This window comes from Oncorhynchus mykiss, chromosome 6, assembly GCF_057628025.1.
Source record: "Oncorhynchus mykiss isolate SJ-2025 chromosome 6, ASM5762802v1, whole genome shotgun sequence".
Classification (NCBI taxonomy): domain Eukaryota; kingdom Metazoa; phylum Chordata; class Actinopteri; order Salmoniformes; family Salmonidae; genus Oncorhynchus; species Oncorhynchus mykiss.
This window is the reverse complement of record NC_143027.1, coordinates 33866091-33884859: the sequence shown is the minus strand read 5'-3', so window position 1 is coordinate 33884859 and position 18769 is coordinate 33866091. Positions and strand designations below refer to the sequence as shown.

Below are 18769 nucleotides of genomic sequence, written 5' to 3'. Positions count from 1 at the left end.
TTTTTTTTACCAAGTTACAAGTTTTTTTTTTACCAAGTTACACTTCTCAAGAGGCACTGAATTGGTGGAACAACCAATATCAGATGTCAACAATGATTGGAGAAATGTTTGAAGGCCCAGTGCAGTCAAAAACGTGATTACCCTGTGTTTTATATGCACTACATGACCAAAAGGTATGGGCATTAATATGGAGTCCCCCCCTTTGCTGCTAAAATAGCCTCCACTCCTCTGGGAAGGCTTTCCACTAGATGTTGGATTATTTCTGCGGGGACTTGCTTCCATTCAGCCACAAGAGTATTAGTGAGGTTGGGCACTGATGTTGGGCGATTAGGCCCGGCTCACAGTTGGCGTTCCAATTCATCCCGAAGATGTTTGATAGGGTTGAGGTCAGGGCTCTGTGCAGGCCAGTCAAGTTCTTCCACACCGATCTCGACAAACTATTTCAGTATGGACCTCACTTTGTGCACGGGGGAATTGTCATGCTGAAACAGGAAAGGGGCTTCCCCAAACTGTTACCACAAAGTTGGAAGCACAGAATCATCTAGTATGTCATTTTACGCTAATTAAAAACATTAAAAACAACCCCAGATCATTATTCCTCCTACACCAAACTCTACACTATGCATTCGGGCAGGTAGCGTTCTCCTACCATCCGCCAAACCCAGATTCGTCCGTTGGACTGCCAGATGTTGAAGCGTGATTCATCACTCCAGAGAACTATTGCTCCAGAGTCTAATGGCGGCTAGCTTTACACCACTCCAGCTGAAGATTGACATTGCGCATGGTGATCTTAGGCTTGTGTGCTGCTGCTCAGCCATGGAAACCCAATTCACGAAGCTTCCGACGAACAGTTATTGTGCTGACGTTGCTAACAGAGGCAGTTTCGAACTCTGTAGTGAGTGTTGCAGCCGAGGACAGACGATTTTTACATGCTACGCACTTCAGGACTCGAGAGTCCGGTTCTGTGAGCTTGTGGGGCCTACCTCTTTATGGTTGAGCCATTATTGCTCCTAGACGTTTCCACTTCACAATAACAGCACTTACAGTTGACAGGGGCAGCTCTAGCAGGGCAGAAATTTGACAAACTGATTTGTTGGAAAGGTGGCATCCTATTATGGTGCCATGTTGAAAGTCACTGAGCTCTTCAGTAAGGCCATTCTACTGCCAATGTTTGTCTATGGAGATTACATGGCTGTGCACTCGATTTTATACACCTGTCAGCAACGGGTGTGGCTGAAATAGCGGAATTCACTAATTTGAAGATTATATATACAAAAGTATGTGGACAGTGTATATTTTCCCACTATGAGGTTTGAATAATACTGTGCAATTGTGAAAATTATGATAATGCCTTTTTAGTGTAAGAGCTTTTTGAAAAGACAGCCTGAAATTTCAGCCTGTTTTGGTGGGATGGAGTTTTGGTCTGCCTGGTGACATCACCAGACTGTACATTTGTTAATAGACCAATAAGAAAGAGTTCCAAACCTTTCTGCCAATAACAGCTAGTTTTCAGTTTTCCCCTCCCCACGCAGACCACTCCCAGACAGTTTTGCTTGAGAAATTGCATTTTGACTGAAAACAATCAGTCAGGTACTTAATTGTTACCCAGAAATAATTTGACATTGAGATAAAAATGGCTGCATTTTGCCTTTAACATCACCAGTACCACATCCTTATGATATACAGTGAGTGTACAAAATATTAGGAAAGCCTTCTTAATATTGGATTGCACCCCCTTTAGCCCTCAGAACAGCCTCAATTCCTCAGGGAATGGACTCTACAAGGTGTCAAAAGTGTTCCACAGGGATGCTGGCCCATGTTGACTCCAATGCTTCCCACAGTTGTGTCAACTTGGCTGGATGTCCTTTAGGTGGTGGACCATACTTGATACACACAGGAAAATGTTGAGTATGAAAAACCCAGCAGCATTGCAGTTCTTGACACACTCAAACCGGTCCGCCTGGCACCTAGTACCATACCCCAGCACTTAAATATTTTGTCTTGCCCATTCACCCTCTGAATGGTACAGACATGGAGCAAGTGTTCCTAATGTTTTGTACACTCAGTGTATATCTTGTCATACGCGTAACGTGACTGCAAAAGAGACCGGTTGGAATGTCAATTCTCATCAAATGAATATGAAGTCTGACTGAAATAAAAAGTGTTCATTTTTTATTAAATGCGGGACTGTCCCGCACAATCCGGGAAATGTGGTCACCTTAGTCACACTGCTCTCCAGCACAATAACCCAAACAGCCCCTGTACTGTTCCATCACAGGACAATGTTGATATACAGTATGTACTGTACCTGCTCTCTCACTCAGGTAATTGAAGGTGGGTCTACAGCAGCATCAGCAGTAGTTAGGACCCTAACTGACTGCATTCCTTTTATCACTGATGTCATTATCAGCCATCGTAAACATCTCTCAGCCATAAAGCCATAGCAGTATAACACACACACACACACTATAATACGAGAGGTGGGTCTGTGGGCAGATGCTGCGTCAGATACACCCATCCAGAGATTTATTTGAGTGTAAATGATAGCCACAAAGGGCTAGGAGCTGCACTGAACTGCACTACTCTTCCACAATCTGACCTGGTCTTCCAACGCAAAGAGGAGATAAGAGATTTAGACTGAGCACAGACGGGAAGAGATTAAAGTCCTACTGAGGTGGAGTCAATATCAAATATTTTCAGATGGGTGAAAGACACTGTCCTGGGTGGATTCTGTGGTACTATGATACAGTGCATTCGAAAAGTATTCAGATCCCTTCACTTTTTCCACATTTTGTTACGTTACAGCCTTATTCTGAAATGGATTAAGTAAATGTTTTTCCTCATCAATCTACACACAATACCCCATAAAAACAAAGTGAAAACAGGTTTTCAGAAATACCTTATTTACAAAAGTATTCAGACACTTTCCAATGAGACTCGAAATTGAGCTCAGGTGCATCCTGTTTCCATTGATCATCCTTGATGTTTCTACAACCTGCGGTAAATTCCATTGATTGGATATTATTTGGAAAGGCCTGTCTATATTTTTATTTATTGTTATTTAACATTTATTTTACTAGGCAAGTCAGTTAAGAACAAATTATTATTTACAATGATGGCCAAACCCTAACCAGAACAACGCTGGGCCAATTGTGCGCCGCCCTATGGTACTCCCGATCATGGCCAGTTGTGATACAGCCCGGGATCGAACCCAGGTCTGTAGTGACGCCTCTAGCACTGCGATGCAGTGCCTTAGACCGCTGTGCCACTCGGGAGCCCTCATATAAGGTCCCACAATTGACAGTGCATGTCAGAGCAAAAACCAAGCCATGAGGTAAAGGAATTTTCCGTAGAGCTCCGAGACAGGATTATGTCGAGACAAGTTCTGGGGAAGGGTACCAAAAAATGTCTTTAGCATTGAAGGTCCCCAAGAACACAGTGGCCTCCATCATTCTTAAATGGGAGAAGTTTGGAACCACCAAGACTCTTTCTAGAGCTGGCCGCCCGGCCAAAACTGAGAAATCGGGGGAGAAGGGTTTTGGTCAAGGAGGTGACCATGAACCCGATGGTCACTCTGACAGAGTTCCTCTGTGGAGATGGGAGAACCTTCCTGAAGGACAACCATCTCTGCAGGACTCTACCAATCAGGCATTTATGGTAGAGTGGCCAGACGGAAGCCATTCCTCAGTGAAAGGCACAGGACAGCCCTCGTGGAGTTTGCCAAAAGGCACCTAAAGGACTCTCAGAATATGACAAACAATATTATCTGGAGTGCTTAAAACAAGATTGAACACCTTGGCCTGAATGCCAAGTGTCACATCTGGAGGAAACCAGGCACCACTTAACACCTGGCCATTGCTATACCTAAGGTGAAGCATGGTGGTCGCAGCATCATGATGTGGGGATGTTTTTCAACAGCAGGGACTGAGAGACTAGTCAGGATCGAGGGAAAGATGAATGGAGCAAAGTATATAGAGATCCTTGATGAAAACCTGCTCCAGAGCGCTCAGGACCTCAGACTGGGTCGAAGGTTCACCTTCCAACAGGACAATGACCTTAAGCACACAGCCAAGACAACGCAGGAGTGGCTTCGGGACAAGTCTCTGTCTTTGAGTGGCCCAGCCAGAGCTCGTTCTTGAAAACAATCGGACATCTCTGGAGAGACCTGAAAAAATCTGTGCAGCAACGCTCCCCATCCAACCTGACAGAACTTGAGAGGATCTGCAGAGAAGAATGGGAGAAAGCTGCCAAAGCTGCTTCAACAGTATACTGAGTAAAGGGTCTGAATACTTCTGTGAATGTAATTTTTCTATTTTTTATTTGTAATTCACTCGCAAACAATTCTAAAAACTTGTTGTATTGTGTGTACAGCCGTGACCAAAAGTTTTGAGAATGACACAAATATTAATTTTCACAAAGTTTGCTGCTTCAGTGTCTTTAGATATTTTTGTCAGATGTTACTATGGAATACTGAAGTATAATTACAAGCGTTAAAGGCTTTTATTGACAATTACATGAAGTTGATGCAAAGAGTCAATATTGGCAGTGTTGACCCTTTTTTTCCCAAGACCTCTGCAATCCGCCCTGGCATGCTGTCAATTAACTTCTGGACCACATCCTGACTGATGGCAGCCCATTCTTGCATAATCAATGCTAGGAGTTTGTCAGAATTTGTGGGGTTTTGTTTGTCCACCCGCCTCTTGAGGATTGACCACAAGTTCTCAATCGGATTAAGGGCTGGGGAGTTTCCTGGCCAAGGTCCCAAAATATCGATGTTTTTGTTCCCTGAGCCACTTAGTTATCACTTTTCCCTTATGGAAAGGTGCTCCATCATGCTGGAAAAGCCATTGTTCGTCACCAAACTGTTCCTGCTCACCCCAGCCTACCCCTTGCCCATGTCCTCCCCTCTGCCCCCTGACCTCAGTCCTCACCCTGCCCATGTACTCCCCTCCTCACATGGCCCTGTCCACTCCCCTGCCCTCAGTCCTCACCCTGCCCATGTACTCCCCTCCTCACATGGCCCTGTCCAATCCCCTGCCCTCAGTCCTCACCCTGCCCATGTACTCCCCTCCTCACATGGCCCTGTCCACCCCCCTGACCTCAGTCCTCACCCTGCCCATGTACTCCCCTCCTCACATGGCCCTGTCCACTCCCCTGCCCTCAGTCCTCACCCTGCCCATGTACTCCCCTCCTCACATGGCCCTGTCCACTCCCCTGACCTCAGGCCAACTGATCTCTGCCCCTGTCCTCCCCACTGCCCTCACTCTCACCCCAGCCCACCACTGAGCAGCTGAGTGCAAACACGCCTCGCCGACATGGCCAAACATGTGTGACATGACACAGCAGCGGAAAACACACTCCTGGGGACTGCTAGACTACAAGCATGATAGTGCAAAAGACCACAGAGGGAGATGGAGAGAGCGAGAAGAGAGAGAGAGAGAGCAAGAGAGAGAGAAGAAAGAGAGAGGGAGGAGGGAGGGAAAGAGAGATGAGGTGACTTCTCTGAAGATAGACATTGTTACAATAAGCTGACTATCTGTTAGAGTAGGTGAAAGACAGACGGAGAGAAAACAGTAAGCAAGCAAAAATTAGTTATTGTAGAGAGATGTTATAGTTTAACATGATATGAAATTCAGGAAGTTGTAGACAGTGGTTTACAAATCAGCTGCTAACACACAAGCTATCAGCTCTTCAGGTGACATCTCTCTGCTATCGTCTGTGAACTGTTCTCAATGTTAGCACGACTGTCATAAGACAATCACATTCTCATTTTCATTCTGACTAAACTGGTAAAAACAGCTTCATATCTGCTCCCCCACCATCAACAAATCTCTCTCTCTCCTGTGAGTCACTCACACTGCTCCTCAGCTTGGCTTAAAAACAGGAGAGTCGAGGAGACTGGAGGAGAGAAGGGCTCTGTTGCCTGGAAACAGCCTGGGGGTCCCTTCGATCCCCCACACAACCATCTCCTCCACCCCCCCATTGGTCAACCAATCAGCTTGGCACCCACAATGCGCTGAGCCAGGAGATGCAAGAGAGTATGTCCTGTTAATGTGCTTATGTGATAAATGCAAAATGTATAAACACACAACCACACATTGATCCTGCTCAGAAAAATATATGTAAAAGCAGCTTAATAGAATCAAATGTTACAAACTGAAAGAAGCTCTAGGTTTGTGTATACCGTATGCACACACAGTGTAACTGCCAAAATAATGGAAACACTTGAGTAAACGAGGGATACAAAGTATATTGAAAGCAGATGCTTCCACACAGGTGTGGTTCCGGTGTTAATTAAGCAATTAACATCCAGTCATGTATTAAAATGCTTTGCAGGCCTTTATTTTGGCTACCATGACAATACCCCCATCCACAGGGCACGAGTCGTCACTGAATGGTTTGACGAGCATGAAAATGATGTAAACCATATGCCATGGCCGTCTCAGTCACCATATCTCAACCCAATAGAAACATTTTGGGAGATTCAGGAGCGGCACCTGAGACAGTGTTTTCCCCCACCATCAACAAAACCAAAATTGTATGCGCGTACACATGCATACACACACACTCGCATTCAAATGCACACACGCATATAAATAGTGCCACACATGCACACAAACGCATAAGTAGGCCTTGCTGTTTTGATTTTTGTTGTCCTTGATGTCTTTTTTTTTTTTTTTACATTGTTGTTTTTTGCTGTTTTCTTTTATTTTTGTATTTTTTCTCTTTTGTTCCATTTGTCGGTACACTGGGTCGGTGGTGGGTTTTGGTTGGGTTGAAGGGCGACGCTGGCTTGGTTGGGGGTGGGGGGGTCTGATGGTTGATGGCCTGACGGTTGGGAGCTTGGGCCGATGGCCGAGAGGTCACTGGTTCGGGTCCCCGTTTTGCCTGGGTGGGGGATCTGTCCTTGTGCCCTTGGGTGGGGGGTCTGTCCTTGTGCCCTTGGGTGGGGGATCTGTCCTTGTGCCCTTGGGTGGGGGATCTGTCCTTGTGCCCTTGTGTGGGGGGTCTGTCCTTGTGCCCTTGGGTGGGGGATCTGTCCTTGTGCCCTTGGGTGGGGGGGATCTGTCCTTGTGCCCTTGGGTGGGGGGGATCTGTCCTTGTGCCCTTGGGTGGGGGATCTGTCCTTGTGCCCTTGGGTGGGGGATCTGTCCTTGTGCCCTTGGGTGGGGGGGATCTGTCCGTGTGCCCTTGGGTGGGGGGGATCTGTCCTTGTGCCCTTGGGTGGGGGATCTGTCCTTGTGCCCTTGGGTGGGGGATCTGTCCTTGTGCCCTTGGGTGGGGGGATCTGTCCTTGTGCCCTTGGGTGGGGGATCTGTCCTTGTGCCCTTGGGTGGGGCGCTTGACACTTTTTGCTCCTGTGGGTCCCTCTGGATGGGAGTGTCTGCTAGATGACTGAATGTAATGTAAATGTTGAGCGGCTTCACTGCAGGTAGATTGCATCTTTTAAAAATCAATAATAATAAAACAATAATAATAATAATAATAATAAAAAATAAAAACAAAATTATGGAATTTCTTGTGAAAGAATGGTGTCACATCCCTCCAATAGATTTCCAGATGATATAATCTATGCCAAGGCACACTGGAGGTGTTCTGGCTTGTGGTGGCCCATCGCCCTATTAAGACACATTAACTTGTTGTTTCCTCTATTGAGGCAGTTACTTGTATGTGTGTGTTCTTTCTAAATACATTGTGTCCTGGTAAGTACCCTATGATGGCATGATTAGGGAATGTAATAAGGTGATGAGGCCATCACAGCCACAGAAATGCACTATGGTAGGCTTGTACTAACAGGCAGGAAAATGCAGGCACACACACAGACATTGAGAGTTATTGGAGGGATTCCTCACGAAACCCAGACATAAAAAACACTATTATTTGAGGGATTTTCACAAAATGTCATTCATAAAATAACCATTTGAAGGAAGGATTGTTGATATATATTCAACATTTTTATCTAAAAGCATTATTGAGAAATAATTGATAACGTTTGCATATTTATGACATTTTGGCCTTACCCAGGCCTCCTTAAAGACTCCATAGTGTTTCATCTGTAGGTGTTACAAAGCAAACATTGGTGTCATATGAAGCTTTACTGCTTGGTCTGTAATATGAGTAGTATTTTGGATTTCAATAACTTTTTGTTTACATAAATGTATGAATATTGAAAAATATGAACATGAATATTGACTTCATTTTATATTTGGCAAATGTTTTTATATATTGTTGAACATAATATATTATACGGGAATATACATGTTCCAGAATGGGATCTCTGCCAGTTGTAGAGTTATGATCCAATTTGTAAGCATTACCAACAGAGTGAATGTGAAAATGGATTCAAAATGGTTGCCATCTTCTGGTGATTTGCAGGATGTGCAATGATAAGTAAAAGAAAGGCTGTGATTGGTTACTGTACATTGCCTACTATACCAAATTCTCAAAAGTCGGGCCATAACTTTAAAACTAGCAGCTTTGATATTCCTGTAGTGTATTTTCTGTTCAATATTTTCAATATTCATGGTTATATTTTTGTATTGAAATCAAAATACTACTCATATCACAGAGCAAACGGTAAAGCTTCATATGACATCCATTTTTGCTTAAAGGAGGCCTGAGTAAGGCCAAAATGTCATAAATGCCAACTTTAATCAATTATTTCTCAATTATGCTTTTAGATACAAATGTTAAATGTATGTCAACAATCCTTTCTCCGAAGGCCTATTCTATGGTATTTATTTTCTCTGGGTTTCATGAGGAATGACTCATTGACTGTTTGCTTGTGGGTGGAGTGTGGAGAGTAGTGTCACTGTGTGTATGTGTATGTGTGTGTGTCTGCGTGCGTGCGTGTAGGGGACAGGGTCATATCAGGACATGGGTGTTTCCAGTTAAACAGAGCAGTCCCTTGTGTTCAGCTACCACACCCTACTTTCCCTGGATCCCTGGCAGAGGCCCTCAAAAATACCGGTCTGTGTCTGTGTGTGCGTGCATGGATGTAGGGCAGGAATGGGGGAGAAAGAGTGTGTAGAGATAGGTGGAGGGGGGGGTAGAAAGGGGGTGTGGGGCTTGAGCAGGTATTGGAGTTGGTTGAATATGTATGCATGCGTGTGTATGTATCATTCCTGGCCCGTGTGTCTGTCTATGCACGAGTAAATGAGTGTGTCTGTATGTGTGAGTTCTTGTACTTCGAGAGAGATCGCTTCGTCAGAGGTTGCTTTGTGCTTGATCTACTCTCCTCCCTAACAGCACAGTGTCAGAGCTAACATCCCCCAGTGATTAAAAAAAAAAAGTATTTCATTTAACTAGGCAAGTTAGTTAAGAACAAATTCTTATTTATAATGACGGCCTACCCCAGACAAACCCGGAAGACGCTGGGCCAATTGTGCACCTACCTATGAGACTCCCAATCACGGCCGGATGTAATACAGCCTGGATTCAAACCAGGGACTGTAGTGACGCCTCTTGTACTGAGACGCAGTGCCTTAGACTGCTGCGCCACTCGGGAGCCTGCCTGATACCACAGGCAGGTTCCCCACCCCACCGCAGCACCTAGCCTAGCAGCCTGAAGCCTGATTGGCAGTACAGACTAAAGGGAGAAAAGCTTAGAATTGATATGACTTTTTCGTAGCAGGTTAGGAGAATTTACACAGCAGGTTTGGATAATTAATGTATAAGGTTAGAAGACTTAGGTTAAGGTTAGTAAAAGGGTTAGGTTTAGCAAACATGCACTCCTAACCTGCTACGAAAATCCCCTTCCTGTCTTAGCTGTACTCCTTCTAGTTACAACCCTGATTGGCACTTGTTCTTGTCTGACTGAGAAACAGCCTTTCATGCTGGATGAGCACTCTATTCACACAAACACACAATACTATTACTTTTATTATTACGTGTTTTTCTTTTCTATTATTTCTCTATTTTCTTTCTATCTGCATTGTTGGGAAAGTCCCCGTGAGCAAGGATTTCACTGTTAGTCTACACCTGTTGTTTAAGGAAGCATGTGACGAATCAAATTTGATTTGACATACACACACAGTTGAATTTATAAAGCACACGCACAAAACAACCAACAGCTGAGGAACTCTTTATATTGTAATGTACATACATCTTCACACACATACACCAACATACACACACACACACACACACACACACACACACACACACGCATAGCCTTTGTAAAATATGCAATTCTCCAATAAGAAAACCAGTGTTTAAAATGTCAGTTTCTACCCAAAGTTGTGTGTGTGTGGTTGGGGCTTTGTTAACATGCTTGAGTTGCTTTTACAGGTCTTACAAGCAATTTCATGCTGGCATGATTCTCTTTCCATCCTGTTTAATTTGCTCATGTTTGTGTTCAACTCCCCGTGATCACCAAGAAATTAGTTCTGATAATAGTGTGATATCAATAAAGCAGAACAAGAATAGACCATTGTTTCAAAAATGTAGGGGGATTAACTTGATAAGAAATGGGATAGAAGACAGCTAGATGAGTGGTGCCTATAAGAGCTGGACAAGGAGGCAGGATTAACTGGCAAGAAGTAGGGTAGAGTTTAGTGGTGCCTACATAGCCTGGCCTGGCTTGCTAGGCTTATAGTGGTACTCTGCGTGATGAAGATTGGAGACACAGCTACAAACGAGACTAGTACTTATCATGGCTCTAAAAAGAGCTGGATTAAATGTTAGAAAATGGGTCAGAAACTAGAGAGGTGAGTGATGCTACATGGTTCTCTTTCAGGCCCAATCCAGAGATCAAACTAATATGATGACTGGATTTGACACAATATCTTTTGTGAAGGGGCCTTTTTCGAACATTTGCTAAAAACCTGTATGCTACCCAGCCAGCATAGATGTTATCTGCATTTGAGAGTTTTGACTGTATGACTGTTGTGGACCTGTTATGGGAGAACATTGGCACAGCATTATAGTGTCACCACATAACACTGAGAATCATCCCGCTTCTTTGTTACCTTCCAACCTCTCACAGAATCATCAGGAACAATCTCACTGACCTGCGTGGATAGAAGTCTTATTCTTAAAAGAAAGGTTATTATAGTAAACTAAAACATAACAGTGAATTCAGCTTACTGCAGTGGCCTGCCCAGTCACCAGATCTCAATCCAATTGAGCATCTTTGGGAGGAGATTGAACGAGCTAGAGATCCACTCCCAGCCAACTTGACAACTGTGGGAAGCATTGGTGTCAAAATGGGCCAGAAACCCAGTGGAACGCTTTCGATACCTTGTAAAGTCCATGCCCCGACGAACTGAGGCTGTTCTGAGGGCATAACGGGGAGCAACTAAACATTAGGAAGATGTTCCTAATGTTTTGTACACTCGGTGTAAGTTGGCATTCCAGCAACTTTGAGGAAAAACTGTTATATCAGCATTGTTCCTGTTGTTCACACGCGTATCTGCCCTGTCATTGGCTAGAATGTCCCCTCCAGATCCTGCCCTCTCCCGCCTGCCTTCTGCCTTTCTGGACATTTATTCCCATTGTTAGAACGGTCAGTCCAGTATCTTGTCAATATATAGATAATCTGATCACTATCACTAGCTAACAGGGAAAATTAGCTACACAGCTAACTCGATTCTTATACGTACTACTAAAGTTAAAAAGCATTGGATTGGTGTAAACATGGGCGTGAGAAAGTTTCCTTCATCCTTATTTTTGCTCCAGTCTCAGCGCTATTCTTTTTAAATCAAAGTCACAATGAGACTGATTTAATCATTTAAACTTAATCCATCACCTTATGTATTACTGCCCCCCAGTTGAAAGTAGTGACATCCCAAAAAACTATACAACAGAAATGGCTCCTAGCCTCCCACCCATGCTTTCCGCCCCTAACACTAAAAGTGAAAATAAAAATATAAAACTAAATAGAAATAGTTTTATACAACTAAAAATAAATCGAAACGAGCAAATAGTGTGAAAACGAACTGAAACTAAACTGAATTTGAAATAAAATCCCAAAACTATTATAACCTTGTTTGAAAGACAGAGAAGCAATATTCTGTGAGTTAGCTTCTAATTGGTCCATTTCCGAAATGATCGAAATAATGTAAAAATAGCTTGTTTTGATGACTCCGTGTCCCTCCTCGAATGAAATTTGCTCATTTAGCATGGAGAAGGCAATTTAAAAAGCACTTAGCAGAACTGTAAACGTTGTTTCCCTGGCTGAAACACCCAGACTGAAGATGAAATCAATACAGCAGGACTCTTCATTCATCACTCTTTCTTCCCTCACTTTTCCCTGGAGTTCCTGGAATACCGGCTCACGTCAGACACATAATGTATACACTCACACACACAGTTGCGCATGCAAGCACACACACACACACACACAAAGTACACACACAGACACACAGATAATACAATAGTATAGTAATACAGATGGAGACCAAAGCCTTGACACCATGGAATGAGCTGAGCACAGGAAGTATCTTTAAAGAACTGATTCAACTCTCTCTATCCATCTACCTCCCGAACAGTAATTAGCTATCTGAAAAGAATTACCACAAATATGCTTGATTACATCTTCATCAGCCTCAAAGTCAGACGATTGAAACAAATGATGAACCGCATCAAATCAAGGTGTTTTCCTTTTTCAATAACGCCGACCCTAATGGTCTCCCTATCTCTGTTAATTGAGCTGTGGAAAGTAGCTACAGTATCTGTGTGGTAGATTGGTTCTGATTGGATCTCACAATCACCGTTAATTGAATGTGACCCTGGCTAATTACACCCACAGATTACATCCAGAAGAAGAACATGGACAAATTTGTGCCAATTATTTTGTTCACCACATGCATGCCTGTACTTAATTGATGCATTTACTGAAAGTAATAGAAGAAGCTGAAATTGTGGAGTTTTCTAACGATTAGTTGTTGCCAGTAATTGTGTTTCTCTCTATGAAGTTATGCAGTTAGACTGTGTGTGGTGTTGTTACCAGTAAGATTTAGAGGAGGCAGGATGAAGAGGGAATAGGCAAGATGGATTCCTCTCTTCCTTCCATTCCTTCCCTCTTTCTGTGACTCAGATTCATGCTGCCTCTGTCCAGCCCCCCCCCCCCTCCATCTCCATCTCCCTCCCACTTTCTCTCTTCGTAGCTCTCTCCCTTTCCATCCCCCACTCTCCCCCCTCATTGTCTCTCCCTCACCCTCCAATTTCCATTCCTCACTCTCTCACTCCCCCCACCCTTCTCTCTCTCAGGGCTCAGAGGTCGGGCCGCCCTCCAGCACTCCTCTCCCCAGAGCCACGATGACATCACAGCGCTGCTGCTTCGTTTCCCAGGAGCCTATTCACCACACATCATCACCAGAATCAGCATCATCTTCCTGCACACACAAATACACGCACACCTCTTCCACGCACTCCACCTCACACTGTGCACTGTGACCCCACCTCCCTATCTGCCTTCAACTACACTGAGAGGGGGTCTGTGGGGGGAGTAGTTGCCCACTAGGCCTGCAGCGAGAGAGAGAGAGGAGAAAGCAAAAAGCTACGACCTGTGAACTCTCAACAATGCGTCTCAATAAACCACGCCACACAAAATCTGATGAGTCAGACTGGCTCCAGAGAAAGAACAACAACTTCAAAAAGCAGGAGACCCCTCCACCTCCACCTCCCTCAGGCGAGAGAGAGAAAAGACAAAAGGAAGTGTTTATACACATCCCAGCTCAGGCTCTGGACATGCTTACATGACTTTCCCTGTTATGACCGAGAGTCGTCTGTTCTTTTGACCAATTGATTGGTCAACATTTTAAAATGTGTATTTGTCTATATGTAGACACACCCTATGTTTGAATGAAATCAACTATATGTAGGCTACTTTGCCTGATGCTTTATTAAAGAACTGCAATTAAAACCAGAAGAAAAAAAAACTGTTCCCGTCCAGACCCTCCTCCTCCTCCCGCTGCTGCTGGCCTTGGCAGATTCTGCCGTTATGGTCCTGAAGTTGCCGGTAATAGACCACACCAGCGGTCGGCAACCTTTTCCATTTGGAGTGCCAAGTTATCGTACCATTCCTACTAATCTGCATGCCAGTTATGATTTTCATATGCACATTGTCGTGGAATAGTTTCATTTAATTTACAATAAAGTTGTCATATCTCAAAATCAATGTCCTGTGGTTAATCCATCTAAATGAAAATGATACAAATGTAAAAGTCAATTTTATTGCCATTGCCAATATGTAAAAATAGCCTACATAAAGCCAATAAATAAAAACATTGCAGCCAGCCAGGTAGAAAATATCCTGATAAAAATAAATACCCTATAAATCACATTGGCTATGCATGGTCTGCCTGAAACGAACTTGAAACATTTTATCAACTATTAACTTGGGTCCTGCCTGAAGCTGGTGCTAGCAAACTTGCAACATTGTATAAAATATTCTGGGCCCTCAGTTTCCTGCACCAGTGAGCTCCAGACAGACCGACATAGCTGTAGGCTATTTGCGCAAGGATAAGAAGTAATCAGGTAGCCTTTTTTTATGACATTTCCATCATCAGAGCATAACATTGTTTCCCCTTTCATGCTGACTGGTTATCGAAAGGGAGAGAGTTGGAAATATTTTTCAAATAGGCTACGTTAAGGAACTATTGTCATTCTCAATGGATGTAAAAACAGACTTGGTTAACTTGCTTTTAGAGGCGAAGAAAAAATTGCTGTGAGAAGCTCCACAGTAGTTCCACAGTTTCACAGGCTCCTGAGTGGCGCAGCGGTCTAAGGCACTCAGTAGTAGAGGTGTCACTACAGACCCTGGTTCAATTCCAGGCTGTATCACAACTGGCCGTGATTTGGAGTCCCATAGGGCGGCGCACAATTGGCCCAGCGTTGTCCGGGTTATGGTTTGGCCGGGATAGGCTGTCATTGTAAATAAGAATTTGTTCTTAACTGACTTGCCTAGTTAAATAAAGTTTAAATAAATGAATATTTATTCATTTATTTAAGTAATGGTGATTTAAGACAATCCGAAATAGTATCAGATCCCCAAATGGGCACATTTATGAGCCTACAGGTAGCCCAGGTAGCCTAGGCCTAGTTCTATGCGTAATCAAGTGCGTGTTCCAACTCAAGATTGACAGGAGCGCTCCAAACAAAAGACAATTAATACATTGACAACTGGTAAATGGGAAGGAAATAAACCAAAATGTTTTCCTCACAAGTTTAGCAAAGGTTGTGCACTCTGCAAACAATGTGTCCACTCCTAGAATGAAAAACGGTAAGACTGTAATAATAATATATTAAACGCATTAACATATATGACCGTAACCAAACAAACATTGTAGATTAGAAATGATGGGAATTAACGGTAAATGTGTGCCATCCCCGGGGCCTCCACAATGGATTAGTCCTCTCAGAGAGGCTTGAATCAGACAGGTGTACCAGGTAGCCTACATCCAGCCGCTAAACTCCTATACATTGTACATCTATTGAAAAATACTGGCAGAACACTGGTTAGCACCAGTATAAGGCAGCAGTAGGCACCAGTGTGGGGCAGCAGTGGTTGAGGACGGGGTGAGGTAATGTAATGTTGATGGTGACTCACATAGTCATGGAAGGCCTTGGCCTCACTGGAGTGCTCACATGTTTCTCTCCTCTCTGGGGCTGCACAGTACAGGTCCCAGAACACACTGCAGCACAGGGAAGGCAGGGAAGGTTAGATGCATAGAGGTTCTGAACAAACAAAAATAACAATATCTTTATCAGTAGCAACGTTATCATTCTGATTATTCCAGAATGTTACCAGGGCCCGTATTCACAAAGCATCTCAGAGTAGGAGTAGAATAGCCAGGTCCCCATGTCCATTCATTATAATCTAAAAGGGAAAACTGATTCCAGATCAGCACTCCTACTCTGAGAAGTTTTTTTTTATACAGGCCCAGTAAGGTCGATTGATAAGTCATTGTCATTTAAAACAAGTTGTAATAGAGAAGAGAGGAGGATGAAGACAAAGGAGAGGGTGAGGGAATGGAGTGAAGGATGTAGTACTGTACTCACCACCACCAAGAGTGGAGGAACCCTGGGGGCTCTCCTAATGTGATGTTCTTCTCCCATCGGATCTACCCAAGAGACAGACAGAGAGAGAGAGATAGAGAGAGAGGTTTCAAAGGTAAATAATGTGTCAGGTGTAGACCCCAGTGTACTGCAACTGAAGTCCTCAAGTATGTGTGTGTGTGAGCACATGTGTATTGTTTAAACCTGACAGAGCCCATTGTTAGTTGTGGGGCTGTTCTTAAAGACATGTACCAACCTGAGAGGCCAATCTGTCCTTTGTACAGGCCACACACGGTGAACCCTGAAACACTACTGTGTTTGCTTTGCCCCATATATCTCTCTCTCTCTCTCTCTCTCTCTCTCTCTCTCTCTCTCTCTCTCTCTCTCTCTCTCTCTCTCTCTCTCTCTCTCTCTCTCTCTCTCTCTCTCTCTCTCTCTCTCTCTCTCTCTCTCTCTCTCTCTCTCTCTCTCTCTCTCTCTCTCTCTCTCTCTCTCTCTCTCTCTCTCTCTCTCTCTCTCTCTCTCTCTCTCTCTCTCTCTCTCTCTCTCTCTCTCTCTCTCTCTCTCTCTCTCTCTCTCTCTCTCTCTCTCTCTCTCTCAAACCTTAGCATGCCATCTCCTGTGCCTCCACACAAGGTCAATGCAAGCAGTAACATCATCCTCTGGACTAAACCTGATTTATGGACACACATACACACACACACAGGAAAGCATGCACACTTGCGAGCACGCACACACACACACACACAGTAAAACCATGTGATTGAGTGGTGGTGTAGAGTGGATGTCTACGGAAACTGTACACAATGGGGCGACTGTCATGGTATTGTTTAGGCTGGCTCTGAGAGTGACATCACCCTGCTGTAGAAGGTTTACAGCATGACTCAACTCCCCTGTTAACCTGACTTTCCGATCCTTCTCTCTGTCAGTCTCTATCTCTACTTAGTTGAGGAGCCTATTTGAAATAAACAACTACAGTCATAGCATGAACATTCTGTTCATCGTAGCCAATGTTTGACAGCATCAACAGTGAACAGTGAGCACCATCCAACTAACCCATGTTCCCTCGGCAGCAGAAGAAGTGGTCTGTCTGTATTTGGCCAATCTGAGGTTGGGTTGTGGTTGTGTTGGGTCTCAGGGTCTCAGCCTGGAGGTATCAACAGACGTGCGTGGTAAACACAGCTCTATGGAGTGGCGAACAGCTATTTAAAGCCTTGTTCCTCTCCTGCCCTCTACTCCAGTAGGAGCCATGATGGGTTGGGTAGTGTAGGGGGATGGGAGGGACGGCTGTGTTTACACACATCCCTCTTTCAGCTAATGTGCTCGGCTCCCACACTCAAACACTCCGCCTCCCTCTCTTCTCCTTTCATCTCCACCATCTCCGGAAGACAGACGGAGTGATATGCCATGGGATGCCAGAGAGGAAAGGGTGTATGTATTTGTGTGTGTCCGTGTGAGGGGGGAGAGGGGGGTGGAGCCAGCATCCTCTATTGCTTTTTTCTTTCTTTTGCATTTTAATTTAGAGTGATTTGGAGAAAATTACTGGTTTCAACTTTCATACCTCCTTACCTGCATACACAGAGAGAGAGAGAGAGAGAGAGAGAGAGAGAGAGAGAGAGAGAGAGAGAGAGAGAGAGAGAGAGAGAGAGAGAGAGAGAGAGAGAGAGAGAGAGAGAGAGAGAGAGAGAGAGAGAGAGAGAGAGAGAGAGAGAGAGAGAGAGAGAGAGAGAGAGAGAGAGAGAGAGAGAGAGAAACCTGCCAGCTAGGTGGTCTATCGTAACTCTCTGGGCTGATCCCAGTAATGGAGGCTAAATACTGAACCCCCTACTGCCCTGCCTGCTCTGCCAGCTCAGCACTCCTCACTAATTCAATTACACACACACACACACACACACACACACACACACACACACACACACACACACACACACACACACACACACACACACACACACACACACACAGCATAGGAGGCAGAATCAGCCCTGCTCTAGGAGAGTGGACACACACACACACTTACCTCTGAGAGGAAGGTCTGTGCTGACTTCTGTGCCCCTACGTGCAGCAGGTACTCATACACATAGAGAGCTAACCTGCACAGAGAAACATAAGGATGACATGTTAGTAGGATGATTACCAGAGTAAAGTAGTGTGGCCACACTAGGCTGTGTCAACTGCATAACACAATTCGACCTATCCTGTTCAATTCCAACCATTTCAACTTTGGGCCATATGAGACAGAGCTTATATACCCTCGACAGACTCTGCTAAAGCTGAAAACACACAGGCAGTAGAAGAACAAACAGCATGCTGAGATGAGTTGGCACAGAGGGAACTCACAGGAAATGCCTCTGATTTACCCCAGGCACTCTATACCCCCCCCTCCCCCAAAACACTGTGCTTTTCCCACACTGGGAATTCATTACACACTTGATTCATTCATTGATTCTTTACTCTGTACTGCTCTGTTGATCAAACTAACTTGGAGGGCAGGCAGGTGGTCTACCTGATCCACAGATACAAGATATCCATTGATCTGTCAGGGATCAATGCAGGATCAGTCAGTCTCTTAACAGTACAATTCAGGCTTGGCTGGGTCTCGGGAGTTACAGAACCGTAGAAACATGGATTCAGTCTAGAGCAGCGGTCTTAAACATAAGGCCCGTGGGCTGGATCCGTCAGCCAGCTCATTCAATGAAGCCTGTGGGGGGGTTTGAGGAAAAAATAAATAAAACATTTATACTTTTTTTTTTACGGATAAAAACAA

The 18769-nt window shown here is 44.4% G+C and overlaps 1 protein-coding gene across 2 annotated transcripts in view; it reads right to left on the bottom strand.

Moving 5' to 3' along the window:
- Positions 1 to 18769, bottom strand: part of LOC110525821 (single-stranded DNA-binding protein 2) — a 92342-nt gene that overhangs the window by 26676 nt on the left and 46897 nt on the right. For both annotated transcript variants that reach the window (XM_036979961.2, XM_090237726.1), the window contains exons 2-4: positions 18023 to 18095; positions 16006 to 16067; positions 15554 to 15638 (exon numbers count right to left, since the gene is read on the bottom strand). In XM_036979961.2, coding sequence (XP_036835856.1) covers positions 15554 to 15638; positions 16006 to 16067; positions 18023 to 18095 — 220 coding nt within the window. The remainder of the gene's footprint in view (positions 1 to 15553; positions 15639 to 16005; positions 16068 to 18022; positions 18096 to 18769) is intronic.